The 21,500-nt window shown below is 36.8% G+C and overlaps 1 protein-coding gene across 1 annotated transcript; it reads right to left on the reverse strand.

The window, feature by feature from the left end:
* Positions 1–5,114: 5,114 nt before the first annotated feature.
* On the reverse strand, positions 5,115–21,363 carry LOC111236048 (carcinoembryonic antigen-related cell adhesion molecule 5-like). The gene is made up of 11 exons (XM_022764652.1): positions 21,318–21,363; positions 20,460–20,792; positions 19,710–19,926; positions 17,054–17,115; positions 16,543–16,812; positions 16,061–16,339; positions 15,456–15,722; positions 14,927–15,205; positions 14,214–14,468; positions 13,985–14,105; positions 5,115–5,331 (listed from the first exon to the last, which is right to left on the reverse strand). Exons 1-11 carry the CDS (start codon positions 21,361–21,363, stop codon positions 5,115–5,117), a joined length of 2,346 nt encoding a protein of 781 aa, XP_022620373.1.
* Positions 21,364–21,500: the final 137 nt, after the last annotated feature.

Here is a 21,500-nt window from a genome sequence, read left to right on the forward strand (position 1 = left end):
GCATAGTAAGGCATAAAAACTTCAAAAACCGTCTTAGTATAGTAAGGCATTAAAATGCCGCAGCATAAAATGTCATAAAAACGTCACAGTATAGTCAGGTATAAAAATGTCAAACAAAAGTCACCAAAATGACACAAAACCTCATTGCATAATAAGGCATACAAATGTCATAGTATATTGAGCCATCAAAAATGTCATAGTGTAGCAAGGCAGCTATTCTGTTAGTAAGTGTTGCTTATATGTTTTTGCCCTCATACATGTTACATGTCAGATAAATCAAAATGACTCAATATCAATAAAGCTTTCAAACAAAGTGTACATTGTAGAATGACTATTCTTTTAATTAGAAATATTTTCAAAGAGACACTTATATAACATAATAATACATAATACAATATAACATAACATTTCATAAAATTTCATTAAAACATTTTATAACACAGCATATAAATGTCTTAGTATAGTAAGGCATAAAAGCGTCAAAGTGCAGGAAGGCATAAAAAGGTCATAGTATAGTAAGACATAAAATATCACAAAAACATCATAGTATAGTAAGGCATTTAAACGTCAAAAAACAACATAGTATATTAAGGCATAAAAAAGTCATAGTATAGTAAGTCATAAAATGTAGAGGCTACAGTCCTCGCTGTAGTTGGCCCCGGTTCGAGTCCTGCATCAAACGGCCCTTTACTGCATGTCATTGCCCCTCTCTCTGCCTCCTCATTTCCTGTCTCTCTTCTGTGTTATCAAATAAAGGCATAAAAGCCCAAAAAATATACTTAAAAAAAAAAACAAAAAAAAAAAATGTCATAGTATAGTGAGGGATAAAAAAATCATAAAAACGTCACATTATAGTAAGGCATTAAAAAGTCATCGTATAGTAAGGCTATAGCAAGGCATTAAAACGTCAAAGTACAGTAAGGCATAAAAATGTCAAAAAAAAGTGTAGTAAGTCATAAAATGTCATAAAAACATCATAGTATAGTAAGGCATAAAAAGTCATAAAAACGTCATAGTATAGTAAGGCATAAAAAGTCATAGTATAGTAAGGCATAAAAACGTCAAGAAAACATCATATTATACTAACGCTTGAATACGTCATAGTATAGTAAGACATAAAATGTGATAAAAACATCATAGTATAGTAAGGCATGAAAACGTCAAAAAACAACATAGTATATTAAGGCATAAAAAAGTCATAGTATAGTAAGTCATAAAATGTAGAGGCTACAGTCCTCGCCGCAGTTGGCCCCGGTTCGAGTCCCGCATCAGACGGCCCTTTACTGCATGTCATTGCCCCTCTATCTGCCTCCCCATTTCCTGTCTCTCCACTGTGCTATCAAATAAAGGCATAAAAAGCCCAAAAAATATACTTTGAAAAAAAAANTAAGGCATTAAAAAGTCATCGTATAGGAAGGCTATAGTAAGGCATTAAAATGTCATAGTATAGTAAGGCATAAAAACGTCAAAAAAGACAGTATAGTAAGTCATAAAATGTCATAAAAACATCATAGAATAGTGAGGCATAAAAACGTCAAGAAAACATCATATTATACTAACGCTTGAATACGTCATAGTATAGCAAGGCATAAAAAAGTCACAGTATAGTAAGGCATAAAACGTGATAAAAACGTCATAGTATAGTAAGGCATAAAATGCGATAAAAACATCATAGTATAGTAAAGCATGAAAACGTTAAAAAGCGTCACAGAATAGTAAGGCATAAAATGTGATAAAAATGTCATAGTATAGTAAGGCATAAAAAAGTCATGGTATAGTAAGGCTTAAAATGTGATAAAAATGTCAAGTATAGTGAGGCATAAAAACGTCAAAAAACGACATAGTATAGTAAGGCATAAAAAAGTCATAGTATAGTAAGTCATAAAATGTCATAAAAACGCCATTGTATGGTGAGGGATAAAATATCATAAAAACATCACATTATAGTAAGGCATGAAAACATCATAGTATAGTAAGGTATGAAAATGTTAAAAAAACCTCCTAGTATAGTGAGGCATAAAAATTCACTGTATAGTAAGTCATAAAATGTCATAAAAATGTCATAGTATAGCAAGGCATGAAAACGTCAAAAAACATCATATTATACTATGGCATAAAAACGTCATAGTATAGTAAGGCATAAAATGTGATAAAAACATAGTATAGTAAGGCATAAAAAGTCATAGTATAGTAAGGCATAAAATGTCATAAAAACATCATAGAATAGTGAGGCATAAAAACGTCAAGAAAACATCATATTATACTAACGCTTGAATACGTCATAGTATAGCAAGGCATAAAAAAGTCACAGTATAGTAAGGCATAAAACGTGATAAAAACGTCATAGTATAGTAAGGCATAAAAAGCGATAAAAACATCATAGTATAGTAAAGCATGAAAACGTTAAAAAGCGTCACAGAATAGTAAGGCATAAAATGTGATAAAAATGTCATAGTATAGTAAGGCATAAAAAAGTCTGGTATAGTAAGGCTTAAAATGTGATAAAAATGTCAAGTATAGTGAGGCATAAAAACGTCAAAAAACGACATAGTATAGTAAGGCATAAAATGTGATAAAAATGTCATAGTATAGTAAGGCATAAAAAAGTCATGGTATAGTAAGGCTTAAAATGTGATAAAAATGTCAAGTATAGTGAGGCATAAAAACGTCAAAAAACGACATAGTATAGTAAGGCATAAAAAAGTCATAGTATAGTAAGTCATAAAATGTCATAAAAACGCCATTGTATGGTGAGGGATAAAATATCATAAAAACATCACATTATAGTAAGGCATGAAAACATCATAGTATAGTAAGGTATGAAAATGTTAAAAAAACCTCCTAGTATAGTGAGGCATAAAAATTCACTGTATAGTAAGTCATAAAATGTCATAAAAATGTCATAGTATAGCAAGGCATGAAAACGTCAAAAAACATCATATTATACTATGGCATAAAAACGTCATAGTATAGTAAGGCATAAAATGTGATAAAAACATAGTATAGTAAGGCATAAAAAGTCATAGTATAGTAAGGCATAAAATGTGATAAAAACGTCATAGTATTGTAAGGTATAAAATGTCATATAAACATCATATAATAGTAAGGTATAAAAAAGTCCTAGTATAGCAAGTCATAAAATGTTATACAAACGTCATAGTATAGTAAAGAATAAAAACATCATAGTATTGTAAGGTATAAAATGTCATAAAAACGTCATAGGACAGTAAGGCATGAAAATTTTAGAACATGTCATAGTATAGTAAGGCATTAAAACATGATAGTATAGTAAGGCATAAAATGTCACAAAAACATCATAGTATAGTAGGGCATCAAATGTCAAAAAACGTCATACTATAGTAAGGCGTAAAAACGTCAAAAAACATAGTATAGTAAGGCATAAAAACGTCAAAAAACGTCAGTATAGTAAGGTATAAAATTTCATAAAAAGCCATAGTATAATAGGGGGAAAAAATATCACAGTATAGTAAGGCATAAAAATGTCACAGTATAGCATGTCATTAAAACGTCATAGTATAGTAAGGCATAGAATATCAAAATAAATTCATGGTCCAGTAAGATATAAAAATGTCAAAAAACGTTCCATAATAAGGCATAAAAATTTAATAGTACAGTAAGGTATAAAAAGGACTAGACATTTATGTCAAAAAATGTTATAGTATATTAAGGCATAAAAATGTCTTAAAACGTCATTGCATAATAATGCATTAAAATGTTTTGGTATATTAAGTCATTAAAACATCAGAGTAAAGTAAGGCATAAAAATGTCATAAGAACATCTTAGTATAATAAGGCATAAAAATGTCATAGTACATTAAGGTATAAAAATGTCATAATATAGTAAGACATAAAACGTAAAAAAAAACTAATAATAATCCACAAAATGTCATAGTACAGTAAGGCATAAAAGTGTGAAATTACATGTTATTGCCCTCATACATGTCACGTCAGATAATGCAAAATGACTCAATATTAATAAAGCTTTCATATAAAGTGTAGATTGTGGAATGACTATTCTTTTATTTAGAAACATTTTCAAAGAGACAATGATATAACATAACATAACATAATACTGTATTGTAGTAGACATCTATTAGGTCTGTGTATTTATGGTTGTTTGTATGTGTAGTCTAGGTCAAGCCATATCACAGGTTGTAGTGTAGATTAATGGGACTGGTGGAGTCTATATGTGGCACAGATCCCATTGACCAGCTAATGATGAACGGGTGACATCAAGAAAAGCAAGGTCTTCTTCCAGACCCAGCTGGGTGGCAAATTTTTGGTCAGGATAGTTGCAACAAATACAATTGCAAAAAGACCGTAAAGAGACTATGTTCTTTAACATAACTGGACACTGATTGTTGTGCACATTAAACACATGGATCAAAGAGCCATATAACCGTTTCTTTTGTTCAGGAAATTCAGCAAGGAACTGGTGGAAGGATGAATGGATGGATGAATGAATGGATTGATTTGCCTTACTAACAATTTTTAGGTCAAATAAAGTCATAAATTAAGATTCATTAAAGGTAAACAATTTGAAATAAATAAACAATAAATAATATCAAACAAAGGGCAGTAGTTTACAGCAACTTACTGGTGTGGCAGCATGGTATTTCACAAAGGGATCTCGGTTGTACACACCCAGTGCTTTTGTAAACTCCCCTATGCAATCTCCTCCCCTGTCCTCTGACAGTTGAATCTCCACCCACTCAGTATGACATGTCAGCTTGAACAATAATAGAGTAGAAAACAATATAATAGTATATATATATACTTTTTCGGCTGTAGCAGGAAGCTGTTTTCAGCTGTAAAAAGCCACTGTCCACTACCTCCTCACCAGCAAACAGCAGACAGATAGTCAGAGAGCAGCTGGTGAACATAATGAAGCATTTAGCAGTTAAAGAGACAGATATTTCCCCAAGGAGCTTGTGGAGACCAAACACAGAGATAAAAGAGGGGGAACACTGGACTGAGATCATCATGAGACATCAGGTGAAGCAAGCACTACTCCAAAATACAACAACTAAAATATAATAATAAATAATTTAAATCAAAAATTATAAATGAAGATAGAAAAAGTTGTCGTCCGATCATGTCTTCATCTCCTCCCTCCACTCCTCCACAGCCTTTCCGCCAACAGTCACACAGTGTGACACGTCTGCAATGTGAGTGTGGTCAGTGTCAATCCTTTTGGATTTGCCACACTTGCTGCAGGTGTATGATGTTGGCTGCCAGCGGGTTTTGCCTCCAGGCAGTGGCCCCCACCCTGCAACAGCAGATTCGGCTGCCTTCCTCTTCCTGTAGGCTCTGGTCATGGGTACACAGTGAGGGGAGGACCGACAACACTGGATGAGGGGCAAGGCTGTTCATCGTCTGGAGGAAGAGGAGGAGGAAAACCGGCAGGCTGACCCCGCCCTTTGTCAGCTTACCAGTCTCTGTGTACAGCTGCACACCTGGTGGGTCCTGAATGCAGCTGAGGTGGCGCCTCTGTGTACTCCATATGTCCTGGATGCTGAGAGAATCCAGCAACAGGACGTCCACAGGGTGATGTGGCGGTCCTGGATGAGAAGGGCCATCTCCTCTGCCCCATGTGTCCTCCTCCGACAGTAGAGCCTCCACTCCTCCCAGGAGATCCTCTGGATCACCTTGGCATCAGTCAGGCCGAAAATCCTGCAATTCTCCTCCAGCTGGGACCGCTAAGCCATCATCATCAATCTGGTCGCCATCCTGGACAGGCCCTCAGAGCCCTCTGAGAAGGTGAGGACACTGATAAGCACCTAGCCCGTACTCGATACCAACATTTGTAAGCCAGGCAGCCATGTCAGAAGCAGCACCAGCGAGCTTCTTTGTCACCTGGACAGAGAGAGAGAGACTAAGAGAAAGTTTTAAACGTTAATGTTAATATTTGTGTGTGAATTTAATACACAATGCTGATGCGAAAGGCGGGGGACGGTGGTTAACTAAAAAAAGATGATGTCCTGTAAAGGAATTACAAAAAAGATTGGCTAGTATCTGCTGAAAACAAAGTGGATTCAAAAAACTGAGAGGCTTATCTTCAAGTTAAAAAGTCCTCCAAATCCAAGCCAAATCTCATTTACTGCACTACTTTCACCCCTAAAACTAAGAACATCAAAAGACATAATTTTAAAACATTGGCATATCCTTCGAAATGACCCACCCCTACAAGATACGTTTAAAGATCAATTTATGGTAACTTTTTAAAAAGGAAGAAATATAAGGGAAAGGGTTGTTAGAGTATGTCAACAGACTGAAACTCTGAACAGTAATCCCATGACTATACCTCTCCAAGGTACTTTTAAGTGGAGGAAGAGGGAGGCAATTTGGATTTTTTCTTTTATCCTAAAAGTTTATCTCCAGGAGGTATGAATGAGGACTTCTCAATTAATCCGTTTTTATAGTGTGATGTATAGTGATCTGCCAGAATGGATTGCTTTAGTTTTATGCATTTTATCTGAACACAGACATTGGAAAGCACTTCTTTCAGTGTCTTTATGATACCTCACCACTAATGTCATTTGATCACAAATTTTAACCACATTGTCTTTTTTTTAACAAATACAAATGTCCTCTACACATCTTCAAACGTACAAACTTAAATTTTGCATGCAGATTTATTTGACAGGTTTACAAAAGCTGATTTACAACTACATTTGGAATTATTTGTGAACATCACTTTACGAGTTCTAAATCCTTTCAACTAATCTGAGCCATACAGGTGTGGGGTGTAGTAATGCCCATGAGTTACCATTTCTTGCTGGTTGTGGAGGACCAAAAGGTGTGCTACTGGCATGAGGTGGGTTTTGGCATCCCTAGGGAACACATGATTATACTAAATAAAATTAACATTTCCATTGCAGGGAAAACCAGGACATTTTAGGTAGCTGTTCACAATATAGTATTGAGTAAGTTTTTTACTTGAAATTCATTTCACTTATCATTATTAACTTAGTCAGGTGCAAGTTATGCAGGAAGCTCTGATTAGTTTCAGAGGAGGTGGCCTCACACAGCTCCAACTGCAGGTACAGGAATCCTGGAAAGAGTTTCCCTTCAAGTGAAAGAAGGACTTTAAGTCAAACAATTCTGTCCATGAAAAGAACAAAAGATTAATCAGTCATCCATTTAAAACCCATTTAATACTCGAAGTGCAAAAGTATAAAAACTGACTAACACATTTACTAGTCTGAGAACAACCAACAAAGGTGGCATTTAACAGTAGCTACAGCTAATAACAGAGTCTGTTCTTAAGAAGTCTGCTGCTTACTTAACAAACATTTGTTCACATAGGGGTGGGCGATCTGACTCTTATATCATGGATGATCTTACTTTGGCACATGACCTACTTTTCAGATGAATCGTACAGATCTTGTCATTAAAAGCTGCTATATTTTCAAATGTCTGTGAATGTTCTCATTCGTCCAGGTCATAGTTATCTCTCTCTTCGTTCACAGGGGACAACAACAGGGTCACCTGACCCCTAACGACGGTCGTCCACATGAGACCACAACAATGGTCAGGTGAAACCAGTACTTTCACAGGTACTTTGGTGGACCCACCCACAAGAGGTTAAATACCTGGGTCCTTCTCCATTTTCTTGGTCAGACTAGTGCGGACTAGAGAGACCAATACATGATGAACTGATGAAGCCGCTTGGATAAGAGGCGAAACGTCTTCCACAGACAAATACAAGTCCAGTTGCCTTCGATTTAATTTGAGAGAGAGATATTTTCAAATCTAAAAGTTGAGTTACTGTTAACCAGCCCTCTGTTAACTGTTAAACAGCTAGCCTGCTAACTGCTGCTGGAGACAGAAGTCCTTGTTCTGCTCTGGAGTCTTGGTGACTTTGGCGTAGCAGCTAATGTAGCAGTTCTCCACCAGAGCAGAGCAATAAACCTGCTGCAGGCAGGACAATCAAGGCAGAGCGAGCCAGAGCTAGCAGGTTAGCAGCGACTGAACCTTCTAATTAAAACACTTACATATTGCATCTCAGGAATTAATAACAGCGCTGTCCAAATGAATACTCCATATGAACTAAGCAACAAGTCATATTAGCTGTGACACAATTTGTAAACAGCATTGTGGGTCTACAATGGTGGCAAGCAGACAAACATCGGAAAGTGTCAAAGCGGGGGAAAGACACAAATCACAACAGAATGCAGACCGTGGATTGTGGTTACTGCAAAAAAGATTATCATATGATCTTTCTACCAGATTGGTCCACCCCTATATTCCCAAATTTCTCAGCATGAACCAGGCTATGTTAAACCTTATGTAACCGAGCGTCTTGGGTTCGCCTAACTGTGTAGTTAACATCAAAATAACAAATGGGACATGGAGACAGAGTACAATGAACACTAGCCACACTCTTTCTGTACTCCACATGAGACACTTCATGGCAGGCCTATGGTAATTCCCAGGGGACACACTTCAAAAAGCATAACACATAGCAAACACGGTAGGGACTGTTATAAGTCTCCCTCTCAACTGGAAATGTCACCGTTTTGCCATTAACAAGAGAAAACAAAGTAAACAAATCCCAGTGTGCAATGCAAAACCAGTCAAACAATACAGTATAACAAAACAAAGTCAGTAAATTGATTATTCTCCCACCTTAATGAGGAATTATCTGATCAGACATGCAATAGAACAGAGGCACAAAACAGCCAACACTTTACAGGACACACCTCAAAAAGCATAACACATAGCAAACACAGCAGAGTCTGTTACACTTATGTTACTTGGTTGTGGTTTAAGTGGTATTTACTGTTGCCAATGAAAATGAGAGCCCATTTCACCCTCTGCCTAATTCTAGATGGCACTGTTTAGTGGCAAATACTACCTCATTGAAATAGTTAATTTAGTAGTACCCAGCCCAATCACAAAGCAGAGTCCTTTGCTTGTTGATTGGATTGCCACTGTCCAATCAGATTAAGGTTTTAAAAAAGGACAAAATTATACTTGCAACTTCAATGTCACACATTGTGTGGGAACTTTGAGCACTGGGTTTTCTGCTGCGTTGACAAAAGCACTTCAAAGCCTGTGTTACCTCACCACTGATCTCATTCAACAAAAACATCACTTCTATCAGCTACAACAAAAATTCAATCAAATATATTCGGCGTCTCAAATTTGTGCTGAGTAACGCTCCTCCCAAACAATCACTGTTTCAGTTCCAATCAATTCGTTGTTTTTTATTCGATGCTTTTACCATACAAGTGAGTCATCTTCCCAATCAAATGGGATCGCTGACAGAGTAAACTCTTAAACTCTCACGCTGTCGGACTTACCTCAGGTACCAGGTATTTTTTCATGCAAACATTATGTAAGAGGACGAGGGTTCCTGGAGACCGGCGTGATGAACAGGGGGAGATCTGTACACAGAGCCAGGGGTGGTTCACTGACGCCATTATGTTTTTTGTTGTCCGTATTCAAATCCGAAATGGTGCCAACACTGCCCCAATCACCACGTGAGGGTAGAGTATTACTCATTGACGCTCTTTCTCTTTTCCCCTCCCCTTCCTGCTCAATCGTCTCTTCCCCACCATGGTTCCACAGTTTACTTTTCTTATGCTGTTTTTCAAGACTCATCTGGGCTGAGAAATCCGGTGTTGTGACGAGTTTTGCTGCAAGGCTTTTCTTTTATACAAACATCACAGCTACAAAATAAGTCTTTTGTGATCAGTATGATCATAAGAACTCCATCAGAATTGATAAACAGTACAGAGTGTTTATGATCAGATCTTGATGTTCAATAAATCTGACAACACATTTAAGATGAACTATTCATATATTAATCAATTTTTATTATTGATTCATGATCACAGTCTTTACGTTTTGCTCCCCTTCCTGCTTGTTTTGTTCTAGTTATTGACAGTGTTCTATCTGTCTGTACCTTAAGGTAAAAATAAAGCCTAAAAACCTACAAGTCCAGTCCAGTACTTTTCAGTTCTTTCTTTATTTTTATTTCAAACCTTTCAACCAGAAATCCTTGAAGGCACACTTCTCCCATGTACAGGAGATGCATGCTCTCATGAAGGCACACAGAGATGGCCAGTAAAGAGATAGACTGAGACAGTAAATACTGGATTAATCAGGTTGTGTAAATGTTTGATTATTTTTCACCTATTTTCAAAGATTAAAATATCTATAAACTTAAAAAACTAGAAAAAATATCCTGCCAAAAAAGAAAGATAATATATGATATAAGTCAAGTCAACTCAGTTTTATTTATATAGCACATTTCATAGGGCAGGCCTAAACTCAATGTGCTTTAAACTCAGTTTTATAACATGATATAAGAAGTTTTTTTAAGTTCACTTTAGACTTTTAATTGTCTGAATTTATGTCTTTGGCAAAAAAAAAGCTTGATTTTGTGTGTGTGTTTGATTTTGATGAAAAGATAAAATGCCATTCAAAAAGTCTCAACTTCTTTGATCGTTCAACTAGGTTGACCTGTGACCTCTACAGAGTGTAGCTACTGCCAAGCTTTATCTGTTAGTTGTTAAATGAGTTAATATTTTACAGCTGATAAAAGCCACTGTTTTTTTATCTGAGAAAGACCTTAATATTGGTCTTTAATAATGAATTACATCACCTGACTGACATGAACCGAACCAGACAACATTGTTTTTGAGTGTTGTGTCCAAATGTAGTTTAAATTGTAAAATAATGTCTTTATGGAGTTATTTTTTTTCCATTTCTTTAATAGTCTGTTGGTGTGTTTTTTTTACACTGTCACAATTACTTTAGATAGTTTATTGGCATTGTCTATTACAATCTTTAAACATTTATACTGTAGGTTATTGGAGGTTCACTTAGATGGACCTTTTTTGTTGACAGTGTGCTGGAGCTAAGTTTTAAATATTTTTGTTTATTAATTACCCCACACACTTGATTGTAGGGGTGCAAAAATAATTTTTTTGTACAGACTGACTATTTTGTTTGTTGAAGTCACACTATGAATTTACCAACAGCCCTGTCAAAAATGTGAATTACCCTGTCCTTGGCCTGGTCTGCCCGAACCTTTAGATGAATTATTGAACTGTGTAAGAGTAATGGCCTAATAATAATAAAAAGATGATAAGATGACCTCACAGCAAGTTAGTAACTACCACAGATGACTTCATAACTTCCACTGTGTTCTGCCAAAATGGCGCAATACACATGTACACATCTGATGAATGGTCAAATTCATAACAACATACTCTCAGTAATAAAAAACTGACAAAGTCCAATTATTTCTACACAACAGGTGTCATAAAATATTTATCACGAACATAAATTATGACAATGCTGAAACAATGTTCTATGGAGTTCAGTTAAAATTAGTAACAGGGCTGATTGTGCTGTGCTTCTTTTTATTTTACATACATTTCTAAACTTGCAATTAAACTTTCACATAGCATACAGTATGTATTGTCATAGCACAAATTAGATTAACAAGATGTTTCTCTGTTAATTTAGCAAATAATAGAGTAAATACCACAGTTTTTTTAAAGTAATTGTTTTGATAGAAGGAACTAATACCCCTCCATTTAGGCATTTGAGAAGAAAGGAAAGAGATAAGCTAAATTACAGTAATTATTCTTTATGTTTAATGTTGTGCTTATAAAATTGGTTGGCCTGACAGTGTAAGACCTGGCTTTAGCCTTTTTCCAGCATTAACTGGGCAGAAAAGGACAGTTCACCAATAAACACATTCAAACACTCGTTTTCACATCTGTTGCCACATCTGTCTCAAACCCATCTGACATGTAAACATTTACAGAATCAACCCTTTTTGCTGGACCAGAGTCACTGAAATTTAAAAGATCAACTCAACATATGATAATTCTGATGATCACTATTGGTTAAAAAGCATCAAAAGGGCAAAAGAGAGAATATGAACAAATTTGGGTCATCAATAAGATGCAGCTGAGATCCAGATTGTTGTTTTGTTTACAATGCTCAGCAAAGTGGTAAAAAAAGATAAACTTTCACATCAAAATGGCATATCTATCTGTTCGCACCTCTGATTACCATATGATCTTTAAAGATAAGATTACATGAGTAACTTTCTATGAAATAAAAACTTTTATGATGCTGTTAAGGAGTCTAGCATCATAAAACTACAAACTCTGCTGTACGGTTGGTGGTCATGCTGCATGTCTAACCAAGCTGGTTGTGGATTGTTTGATACTGATCTAACATCTTGACACCTGCCTTGTAAAATGAGATAAGATGAGGCTTTAATCACTTGAATGGAAAAAATAACTCAGCGCACAAACAGTCAAACAGCCCAGAGCTGAGAGTGGTTAACCTAGTTTACTAAAAGAGATGCACATTCAACCCTATTTTTAGCCATGCTAGTCTCTAGTGGATATGTTGACATACTGGATGGATTGACATTTTGTACAGATAGGCCTATTTGCTGCCCTTAGAAGATGAATCCTATTTACTTTCTTGTAGCTCCGCCAGCAGGTAAAAATGTTAACTTATTAACTTGGAAATATCTCAATATGTTGATGGATTTGCACAAACCTTTGAACAGACATTCATAGACCATACATCCTGATGACTTTGGTGATCTCCGGACTTTTCCTCTAACACCACAATGAGGTTGACATTTGGAGGAGTTTGAGTGAAATGTCTCAACAGCTATGAGCTGAGTTACCACTAAATTTTGCACCGAAATACATTGTCCCGCTCAGGATGGATTATAATAACTTGGGTGATCTGTCCACTTTTCATCTAATGCCATTATCGATTTATATTGTCATACTTAATGTAAAGAAATAGACTGTCAGTGTTATTCCTGAGAACACAGCAAGTGAAGTCTGTGCAGTGCTGCTTCTGCAGAGATTAGGCATGTTCTTGGGATGAACTGCACTGAGGTGAAACTGACCAAACAGTAGTGAATGATACAATCCCAATTTCGGGTGCTTACTCTTTTCACCTGAAAAGAGTAAGCATCTTAGATTGTGGCACAAGTGATAGCAACAGCTTGTCTTTTGTACTGATAAATCTTTAACCAGCAATAGAAACATCTTTCTTTCTTTCTTGATACAGAAGATATTGGGTATCCAGATGGTCAGTCTTAAAAATGTTTATTGAATATATATTTATATGTCTTGTACAATAAAATACATTTTCCTTTTCATTACTGTATTATGTTATTTACAGCTTTTTTAATATATTACATATACATAAGTATTAAATTTGAATGAATTCTTGCAAAACCATTAGTAATTATCACGTGACATAAAAGTTACCACATTACAGTGCAACTAACATTAAACTCAGCACAGTGAGCTGTAATGTAAAGGAGGCAGAAAATGGTTGGGTTCAATAAATAAATTGAAGAAAAAAAAAAACAATAACACTGATGTTTTTCTTTAAGACTGTTGATCTAGGAACATGTGGAAATCTTCTCATGTGTTTTCTCATTTTTTCTGCTGCAAGAGGAAAAGTTTACTCGTGATTAGAAAGATGAGTGTTTTGATCAATAGTGTGTCGACAAAAAAAGCTCAAACTCACCTTCAAAGGAAGAGCATACAAGTCGTTATTCACTGGTCCTGTGATCTTATACACATCTGAATGGCACTCCTTTACACTTAATTTTTCTAATGAGTTAGAACAAAGCTTTGTTTCATTTATTCATTACATCATTTTTATGATTCAGCTACAAGTCTGAGAGTCTAAAACAAGAACTCAGACGATAAGATGAATACTGACCTTTTCTATGTGCTGCATAAATGCTGTTGGCTCTGAGAAATAAAAACAGGGCAATGCTCAAATGTGGCAGTAATTTCTAAGGCTGTAGTTTTTGTGTTAACCATCAATTTCAGTAATTACTTAATTATCATGAAGAATTGTTTGATTGAACAATTTAGGATGAAACAGTACAATGAGGTTAAAAATGGCTAGATTAGGCCTGTGCAATCCTAACCAGCCTTATGCTTACCTTTTCTTCCTTATCAGACAGTACACAATTATTACATTCACTGCTGCAATAAGGACACAACATCCAGCTGTTATGATAGTAGCTCTTCCAACAGCAGCTGAGCAGTCACAGTCTGAGAAATCTAAAAAGAAACAAGGAGCAAAAAAACTCACTCAAAACACATTCTAAAATATACAGTAAATGCCATGTATTTGTTTTTTGTGTCAGTTTTTCTCTTTTTGTCACATACCTATGACAGTTAACTCATGGTGTGCTGTTTGACTCTGCCCTGTGACAATGTTCTCAGCAGTGCAGGTGTACGTGCCACTGTCAGAGTTTTGGCTTGATTTAATGACATACACAGCCTCATGACCATTAGTTGGCTTCCCTTTAAAGAGCCAGGTGAACTTCGCTGATGGAACAGACATAGTGTAGCAGTAGAGCATTGTCAAATCTCCAACATGTACAGAATTGGGTCCTTTGATGCTCATGTTGTCAGGTCCATCTGTAACACAACCAAAGAATCAGATTGTATGAAGTTCCTGTAGTTTGGCTCTATGTTTGTAACCTTAAGGTCCACCATTTTGTTAATGTAATTTGCATATATTTCCATATTTAAATAAAAAAAGCTTATTCAACCGCTTAATTTTACCAAATTACAATAAAAATAAGTCTTGTGTACCACTGGCCAAAATACCCGTGCCCAGGAAACATGATTCCACTTCCTAATACAGCATTTGGCGCCTGTGCACCCTCAAAACACAAGCACTTAATCGGAGAATGCAGGTGATGCCGATTAAAGTTTGTGAGGTGTCAAGGGTTCAGAGTTTAGGATGGGCCTTGGGATTGAGCAGTAGAACCATAGTTGTGCTGTGGGTCTGTGGGATATGTTTGGAGTCTGTGACTATCATTTTAACTCAAGGATGATTTTTTTTGGCACAAGCCCGGTTGCCATACACTCACATTGGATGACAAGATTCACTGACTGGCTGATTCCATTGCTGACGCCATTCGACACGTTGCACCTGAATGGTCCCTGGTCATAGCGGGTCACATTGACTATAGTGAGGGTGGAGTTTCCATCAGTGAGCTGAACTCTGTCACTGGCTGTAACGTCAGAGCTGCCGTTCAGCCAGAGAAAAGAGAGGGAGGATCCAGAGGTGAAGCAGGACAGACTGACGGAGCTGCTGAACTCCAAAAAGACTGTGGTGTTTGAAGTCACCACCACACTGGAGACTGGAGCTGTGGGGGAAAAACACAACAATGTTCATTTGGTAAATTGTCAATGATAGCAAAGATGACTAGTTTTATTTAAGGCATATCTTTTTTTAAATATCCAAAAGTATTGACAGGACCACAGATAAAATTCAGCTATTTACAGTGACCAAAGAATATAATATGATTTCTTTATGTTTAGGGATTGAAATGAGGAAGTAAAAAGAGGTTAGCAAAACATCAACTTCACTAGTTAAACTATTATTAATTAACTCACATAGTATAAACACAACTGAAGGGTGAGATGTTTCATTTATCATAGTTTTGTTGTTAAAGGCCTGACAGCTGTAATTCCCACTCTGACTCTCCTGAAGGTTCATAAGTCTGAGCTCTGGTCCAGATTCAGAAAGTTTGTCTCCATTCAGAAACCAGTAATACAGAGCAGCAGGTCTGGAGACAGCTGAGCACCTCAAACTGATGTTTGATCCTTCTTCATAGTGTTGTTGTGATGGAAACAGCTTCAGATTAGTATTTTCTGGACCAACTGGGGAAAAGACAGAAAACAGTATGGCCATCCATAAGAGAAGAGTAGCAAGGAAAGCTGCATTTTGCTTTGAGCTTCACTCAGTGTGAAGGGATCGTTACTGTTAAGTATGTCATTGAAATGCAGAGCTGCATCATTAAACTAAATACAGCTATCAGTACCAGCCAATGCTGCAACAATGAAACAGCAGGCTGCACAATAAAATGTAATTTAGACAAAACCACCCCTGTCATGATGCTGATAATAATTATGAATCAACCTGCAAATTTAAAGGTCTACATTTGAATACAGATACTGTGAGAACACAATTGAGCATGTGCTGTAGGGTAGTAACTCACAGCTGATGGAGAGTTTCACTGGATCACTGGTGTAATTACTGAAATTATTGAACACGTGGCAACTGAATGGTCCCTGGTCATAGCGGGCCACATTAATTATAGTAAGGGTGGCGCCGCCATCAGTGAGTTGAACTCTGCCACTGGCTGTAACCTCAGAGCTGCCGTTCAGCCAGAGGAAAGAGGGGAAAGACCCAGAGGAGGAGCAGGACAGACTGACGGAGCTGTTGAATTCCACCAAGTCTGTGGTGTTGGGAGTTACCACCACATTGGAGATATTTGCTATGGGTAGAAAAAACAATATTAGGACACTATAAACAATGTTTAACATGTGCATTATCGTAAGCATTTTATTTTTATTTATTTATTTTATGAGTACCCCCTGCAATCTCCTTTAAAGACACATGGAGAACAATCGAAACCTAAGTAAGTGCAAGGTAATACTTATTTTAGCCTTTTCGCAACAAGTAGTCATACACTCTTACATTTCATTACAGTTAAAGCTGCAGTTTGAGATGTTTCATTTCTCATAGTTATGTTGTTAAAGGCCTGACAGCTGTAGTTTCCACTCTGACTCATCTGAATGTTCATTAGTCTGAGCTCTGGTCCAGTATCAGACAGCAGGTCTCCATTCAGAAACCACTGAATCAGAGCAGCAGGTCTGGAGACAGCTGAGCACATCAGACTGATGTCTGACCCTTCGTCATAGTATTCTTGTGATGGAGACAGTGTCAGGTTAATGTTTTCTGGGCCAACTGCGGCAAGAAATAAAAAGAGATACGGTCAGCAGAAAAACAGGGGAGAAAACAACAACAAAAGGACAGCTGCTTCATATCAGTAAAATGCAAAAAATGCTTCATGTGATCACTTATTCAGCATCAGTAGAAACAAAGCAACCAGGGCTATAACAAAAAGTTACTCAGACAAACGAAGCTGGAAATTTTAAATTGCCTGGGATTTGAATGAATACGACAAAGATGTCGGTTTGTAACTCACAGATGATGAGGATGTTTACAGGGTCACTGGTGCCGTCACTGACAGGACTGAACACATGACACCTGAATGGTCCCTGGTCATAGCGGGTCACACTGACTATAATGAGAGTGGTGTTTCCATCAGTGAGTTGAACTCTGTCACTTTCTGTAACCTCAGAGCTGCCGTTCAGCCAGAGGAAAGAAAGGGAGGATCCAGAGGAGGAGCAGGACAGACTGACGGAGCTGAACTCCACTAAGTCTGTAGTGCTGGCAGTTACTGTTATATTGGACACTGGTGCTGTGGGATAGAAAAATATTGATTATCGTTTTGTATATTTTAGGTAATGAAAACATTTCTAACCATAAAGATCCACAATGGACAATAGTGACTTGTTATATAATGAATAAAATTAGGGTTGTTGATTGATGTTACATAAAAATTAGTCTGCATGAAAATAACTGTTGCACACTGCCATAATGGCAAAGATTTTGCCAAGATATCTTCAAGTATACATATATCATCTAGAAAAAATACCAGTATACAAAACCAAATGATTTTCTGTAGGTGAAGTCACAAAACAATAATTTCTTGTAATTACTTGCATCTCAATGTTCATAAAGCACATCGAGGAGGTAAAATAAAAATAAAACAGTACTATGCAAAATCTAGCTTGATTAGTCACCACAGGTGCCCTCAAACAACCTCCTTACACTACCTGCTGGTGGAAAATGTACATTGTTGTATTATAAACATTATTGTAATGTGTTATTCTCAAAGAGCTTCCAAAGTCTCCAAAGATGTTAGACTATATGGTGGGGGGAAATAATAAAGTGATGCACAAGACCTTTAGAAATTTGTATTTTATAAAAAATAAATTTAAAAATAAAAAATCTATTAATTCATAACATGCTTCACTTAGGTTAATTGATTCAATAAAGTGTAGGTCTTAGCAGATAGTACATAATGAGCTTTATTTATTATAATATGGGAAAATTATTTTTGCAAACTTAAAGTCATTCAAGGGAAAATGTGAGGGGAAAATCAGTTTTTAAAGAGTTAAAATGCAAAACTCAAAGCAGTTTTATTTAATTATGCCTGTGCACCGGCAACAATCTGTAACCACAGCCATTATGTTTTCAAGTTGTCTTTTCCAATCGTACGTCTATCCCATTCTTGTGAACGTGATATCTCAGGAATTTAGCACAAATTTGGCACGAACGTTCACTTGGGCTGCAGTTCAAATTTCAAAAAAATTTCCTTTCATAACGAATTTCCTCAGAAAACGTCATGAGGGAAGATGTGAAGGTGAATTCATAAGGACTCAGGAAAAGAGAATCTGAATGCACTTATAGGCTACGTAAGTATGCGACGGCGGATGTCATTGATGTGGTGCCGCAAGAAACTGTAGGAGAGCGTTATCTTTTTTTCCTTTTGTAATGGCTGCCGCTTGGATACCACATCACTGTGAGCTCATGTCCGTCCCATTCTCGTGAACGCAATATCTCAGGAACACCTTGAGGGAATTTTTTCAACGAACATTCACTTAGACTCAAGGATGAACTGATTAGATTTTGGTGGTCAAAAGTCAAAGGTCAAAGGTCAAGGTCACTGTGACCTCACAAAACACATTTTTCAAGACTTGATAATTTACAAAATTTCACACAAATGTCTTATAGGATAAACTTGATGTTATGACATTTTATATCCAAAAGGTCAACAGTCAACCTCTTCAACTTTTATGGCCATTATTCAACACCATAACTCATTAGATTTCCCGAAACTTTACTGTTTGGCGGAGGCACACAATCATGATGCAGTAATTATAGTTGTTTATTTTCTTTTTCTTATTTTCTTCTAAAAGCATTGACCTCAATTCTGCCATGTTTTCTTGGTCCTATTTTTTTAAATAATATTTATAGAATGATAAGTACTTCCTAAATCCAACTGCCACTAGTTATAGTTTATAGTTATAAACTGAAATACCATCTTACTGAATGTGTCACTACCTTAAAAACCTCTTAATTTCAACTTACCCAGTACAGTTAGAGCTGAGAGCTGAGCTGTTTGAGGTCTCAGGGTTTTGTTGTTAAATGCCTGACAGCTGTAGTTTCCACTCTGACTTATCTGAATGTTCATTAGTCTGAGCTCTGGTCCAGTATCAGACAGCAGGTCTCCATTCAGAAACCAGTAATACAGGGCAGCAGGTCTGGAGACAGCTGAGCAGGACAGGCTGATGTTTGACCCTTCCACATAGTATTCTTGTGATGGAGACAGTGTTAAATTGATATTTTCTGGGCCATCTGCAATGTGTAGCACATGGAGCAAAAACACAAAACAAGAGAGTCACCAATGAAAATATTAGTTACTTACTTGAGAAAAAAAAGGTATAAATGACATACAATAGTTCAATGTGAAGGCTCATAATGGTTTTGTAAATCAAAAAAATGGGTCAGTACCAGGAAAAACAAAGCAACAAAAAGCACAATCAAATATTTTTAGACAAAGCTGCTACCATTTGAAATTATGAAGAAATTGATATTAGTGTGAAACTTAAAAGCTCTGGGATTTGAAGTAGCATGAAACAACTGACCGTGTACAGAAAATTAGTAACTTACAGCTGATGGAGAGGTTTAATGGATCACTGGTACCATTATTGACAGGACTGAACACACGACACCTGAATGGTCCCTGGTCATAGCGGGTCACATTGACTATAGTGAGAGTGGTGTTTCCATCAGTGAGCTGAACTCTGCCACTGGCTGTAACCTCAGAGCTGCCGTTCAGCCAGAGGAAAGAGAGGGAGGATCCAGAAGAGGAGCAGGACAGACTGATGGAGCTGCTGAACTCCACCAAGTCTGTGCTGTTGGCAGTTACTGTTACATTGGACACTGGGGCTGTGGGTTGAAGAGTTTAGAGTCTTACACAGGGGAAAAAAGATTGCACAAATATTGCTTTGACTTCTCTACTCCTTTTCTGTAGCAGAACAACCCCTAAAAACAATGTATTATGTTCAGTACAGCAAATGAATTTCTTCTCACTCATTCTGTGTCAAACACAACTAACAGTAATAAAATTACTTTCCACATTTTCAGGATGAGAGAATATCCTAATCGTACACACCCATGGTGAACAGGTGAGTCAGGTTTTATTGAACTGATAACAATATTGCATAAGAGGAAGGCTGCTGGAAAGTTGCACCTACAGCATTATTTTAAATTTTGCTGGTCTTATACTATGGCCTTATTAAATGGTTTTATACTGTGTTTCCATGGTCTTATACTGTGTGTCTGTTACTTTTAGCTTAGTTTCCACTGACTCCACTGAAGGTTTTTGCTTGAAATGACCCATGATCTAACGATTATGCTCATTGGAGGCAGAAGTGAGTTTTCAGTTTGTTTTTCAATGTAACAACGGTGCATCGACATACCATGCACCACAAGTCTGCAGCTTCCCTTCTGCTGTGAGCTGGCAGCTGGTATAATGGTGAGTCTGTATTCTCCACTGTCATTGAGGGTCAGATTTCTGAGCTCCAGAGATCCCGTAGATCTGAAGAGGGTGATCCTGTCCATATATCCTGGTGCAGATATGTTTACACTAGATGAGGTTATTATATTAAAACTAATACCACTGATATCTAAAAAACTCCAGGTGACAACCAGGATTGGTGTTTCTTGTGGAAGCACAGTTGTGGTGAACATCACCGTCTCTCCAACAGCTGCAACAAGAGTGTCTGGGAGCACACCAGCTCCATGGCTTACACCTGGAGGAGACAAGTACAGCAAGTTTGGAATAGATTTGGTTGAAACTTAGATGACTATGCAAAGTGGATCACTGGGAGAATGTAAACTATTAAAAATATATTTGAAACACTAGACACAAAATATTAAATCAAATGCAGTCTCATAAACTTCCGTGCAAGAATATCTGACTGTGATAAGTGCTGCTTCTTCATTGCTATACTGAGTGCATATAAAAACCGTAGAACACATTATATACATACACAAAAACACTTTATCTGTGGATCTCAGATCTCATATTAACAAGTAACAACAAAGGCCATTAGCTCTCCTGAAAGTCACTCACAAAACGGAGATTATCAAGATTCATTTATATATCGGAGAACCATTTTCAAATTGTTCACAAAAATAATCACTAAACTATTAAGATTTAGAATTTTTAGAAAAAAAACCAGAGTGTGTTCTCATGCCATTTCTGAAGTTTCAAAAGATAATAATGAAAAGTAAGACAGGCGAATGCATTACAATATTTATTGGTAAAAGCTCACCTGAGATAGCTCCCAGGATGATCAGCAGTTTCACATATGTTTCCATATCTGCTGCAGCCTCCAGGCACATACAAAGTGTTTTCTGAGAGGAGGTGTTGTAAATATGCGTGTTTGGGGGGAGGGGGGAGGGACCATGGACTTCTTCACCTGTTAAAACCTTTACTTCCTTTGTGGTGCCTTGCT

This window comes from Seriola dumerili, unplaced genomic scaffold, assembly GCF_002260705.1.
Source record: "Seriola dumerili isolate Sdu_G_001 unplaced genomic scaffold, Sdu_1.0 BDQW01000551.1, whole genome shotgun sequence".
NCBI lineage: Eukaryota > Metazoa > Chordata > Actinopteri > Carangiformes > Carangidae > Seriola > Seriola dumerili.

Excerpts from the sequence above, each read along its gene's own strand:
- LOC111236048 (XM_022764652.1), bottom strand. The coding sequence starts at position 21,363 with ATGGAAACATATGTGAAACTGCTGATCATCCTGGGAGCTATCTCAG. Across the intron at positions 20,793-21,317 it reads CATCCTGGGAGCTATCTCAG|GTGTAAGCCATGGAGCTGGT; the intron begins GTGAGCTTTTAC and ends TGTCTCCTCCAG. Across the intron at positions 15,206-15,455 it reads TTCAGTTGTGTTTATACTAT|CTCCAGTCTCCAGTGTGGTG; the intron begins GTGAGTTAATTA and ends TTTCCCCCACAG.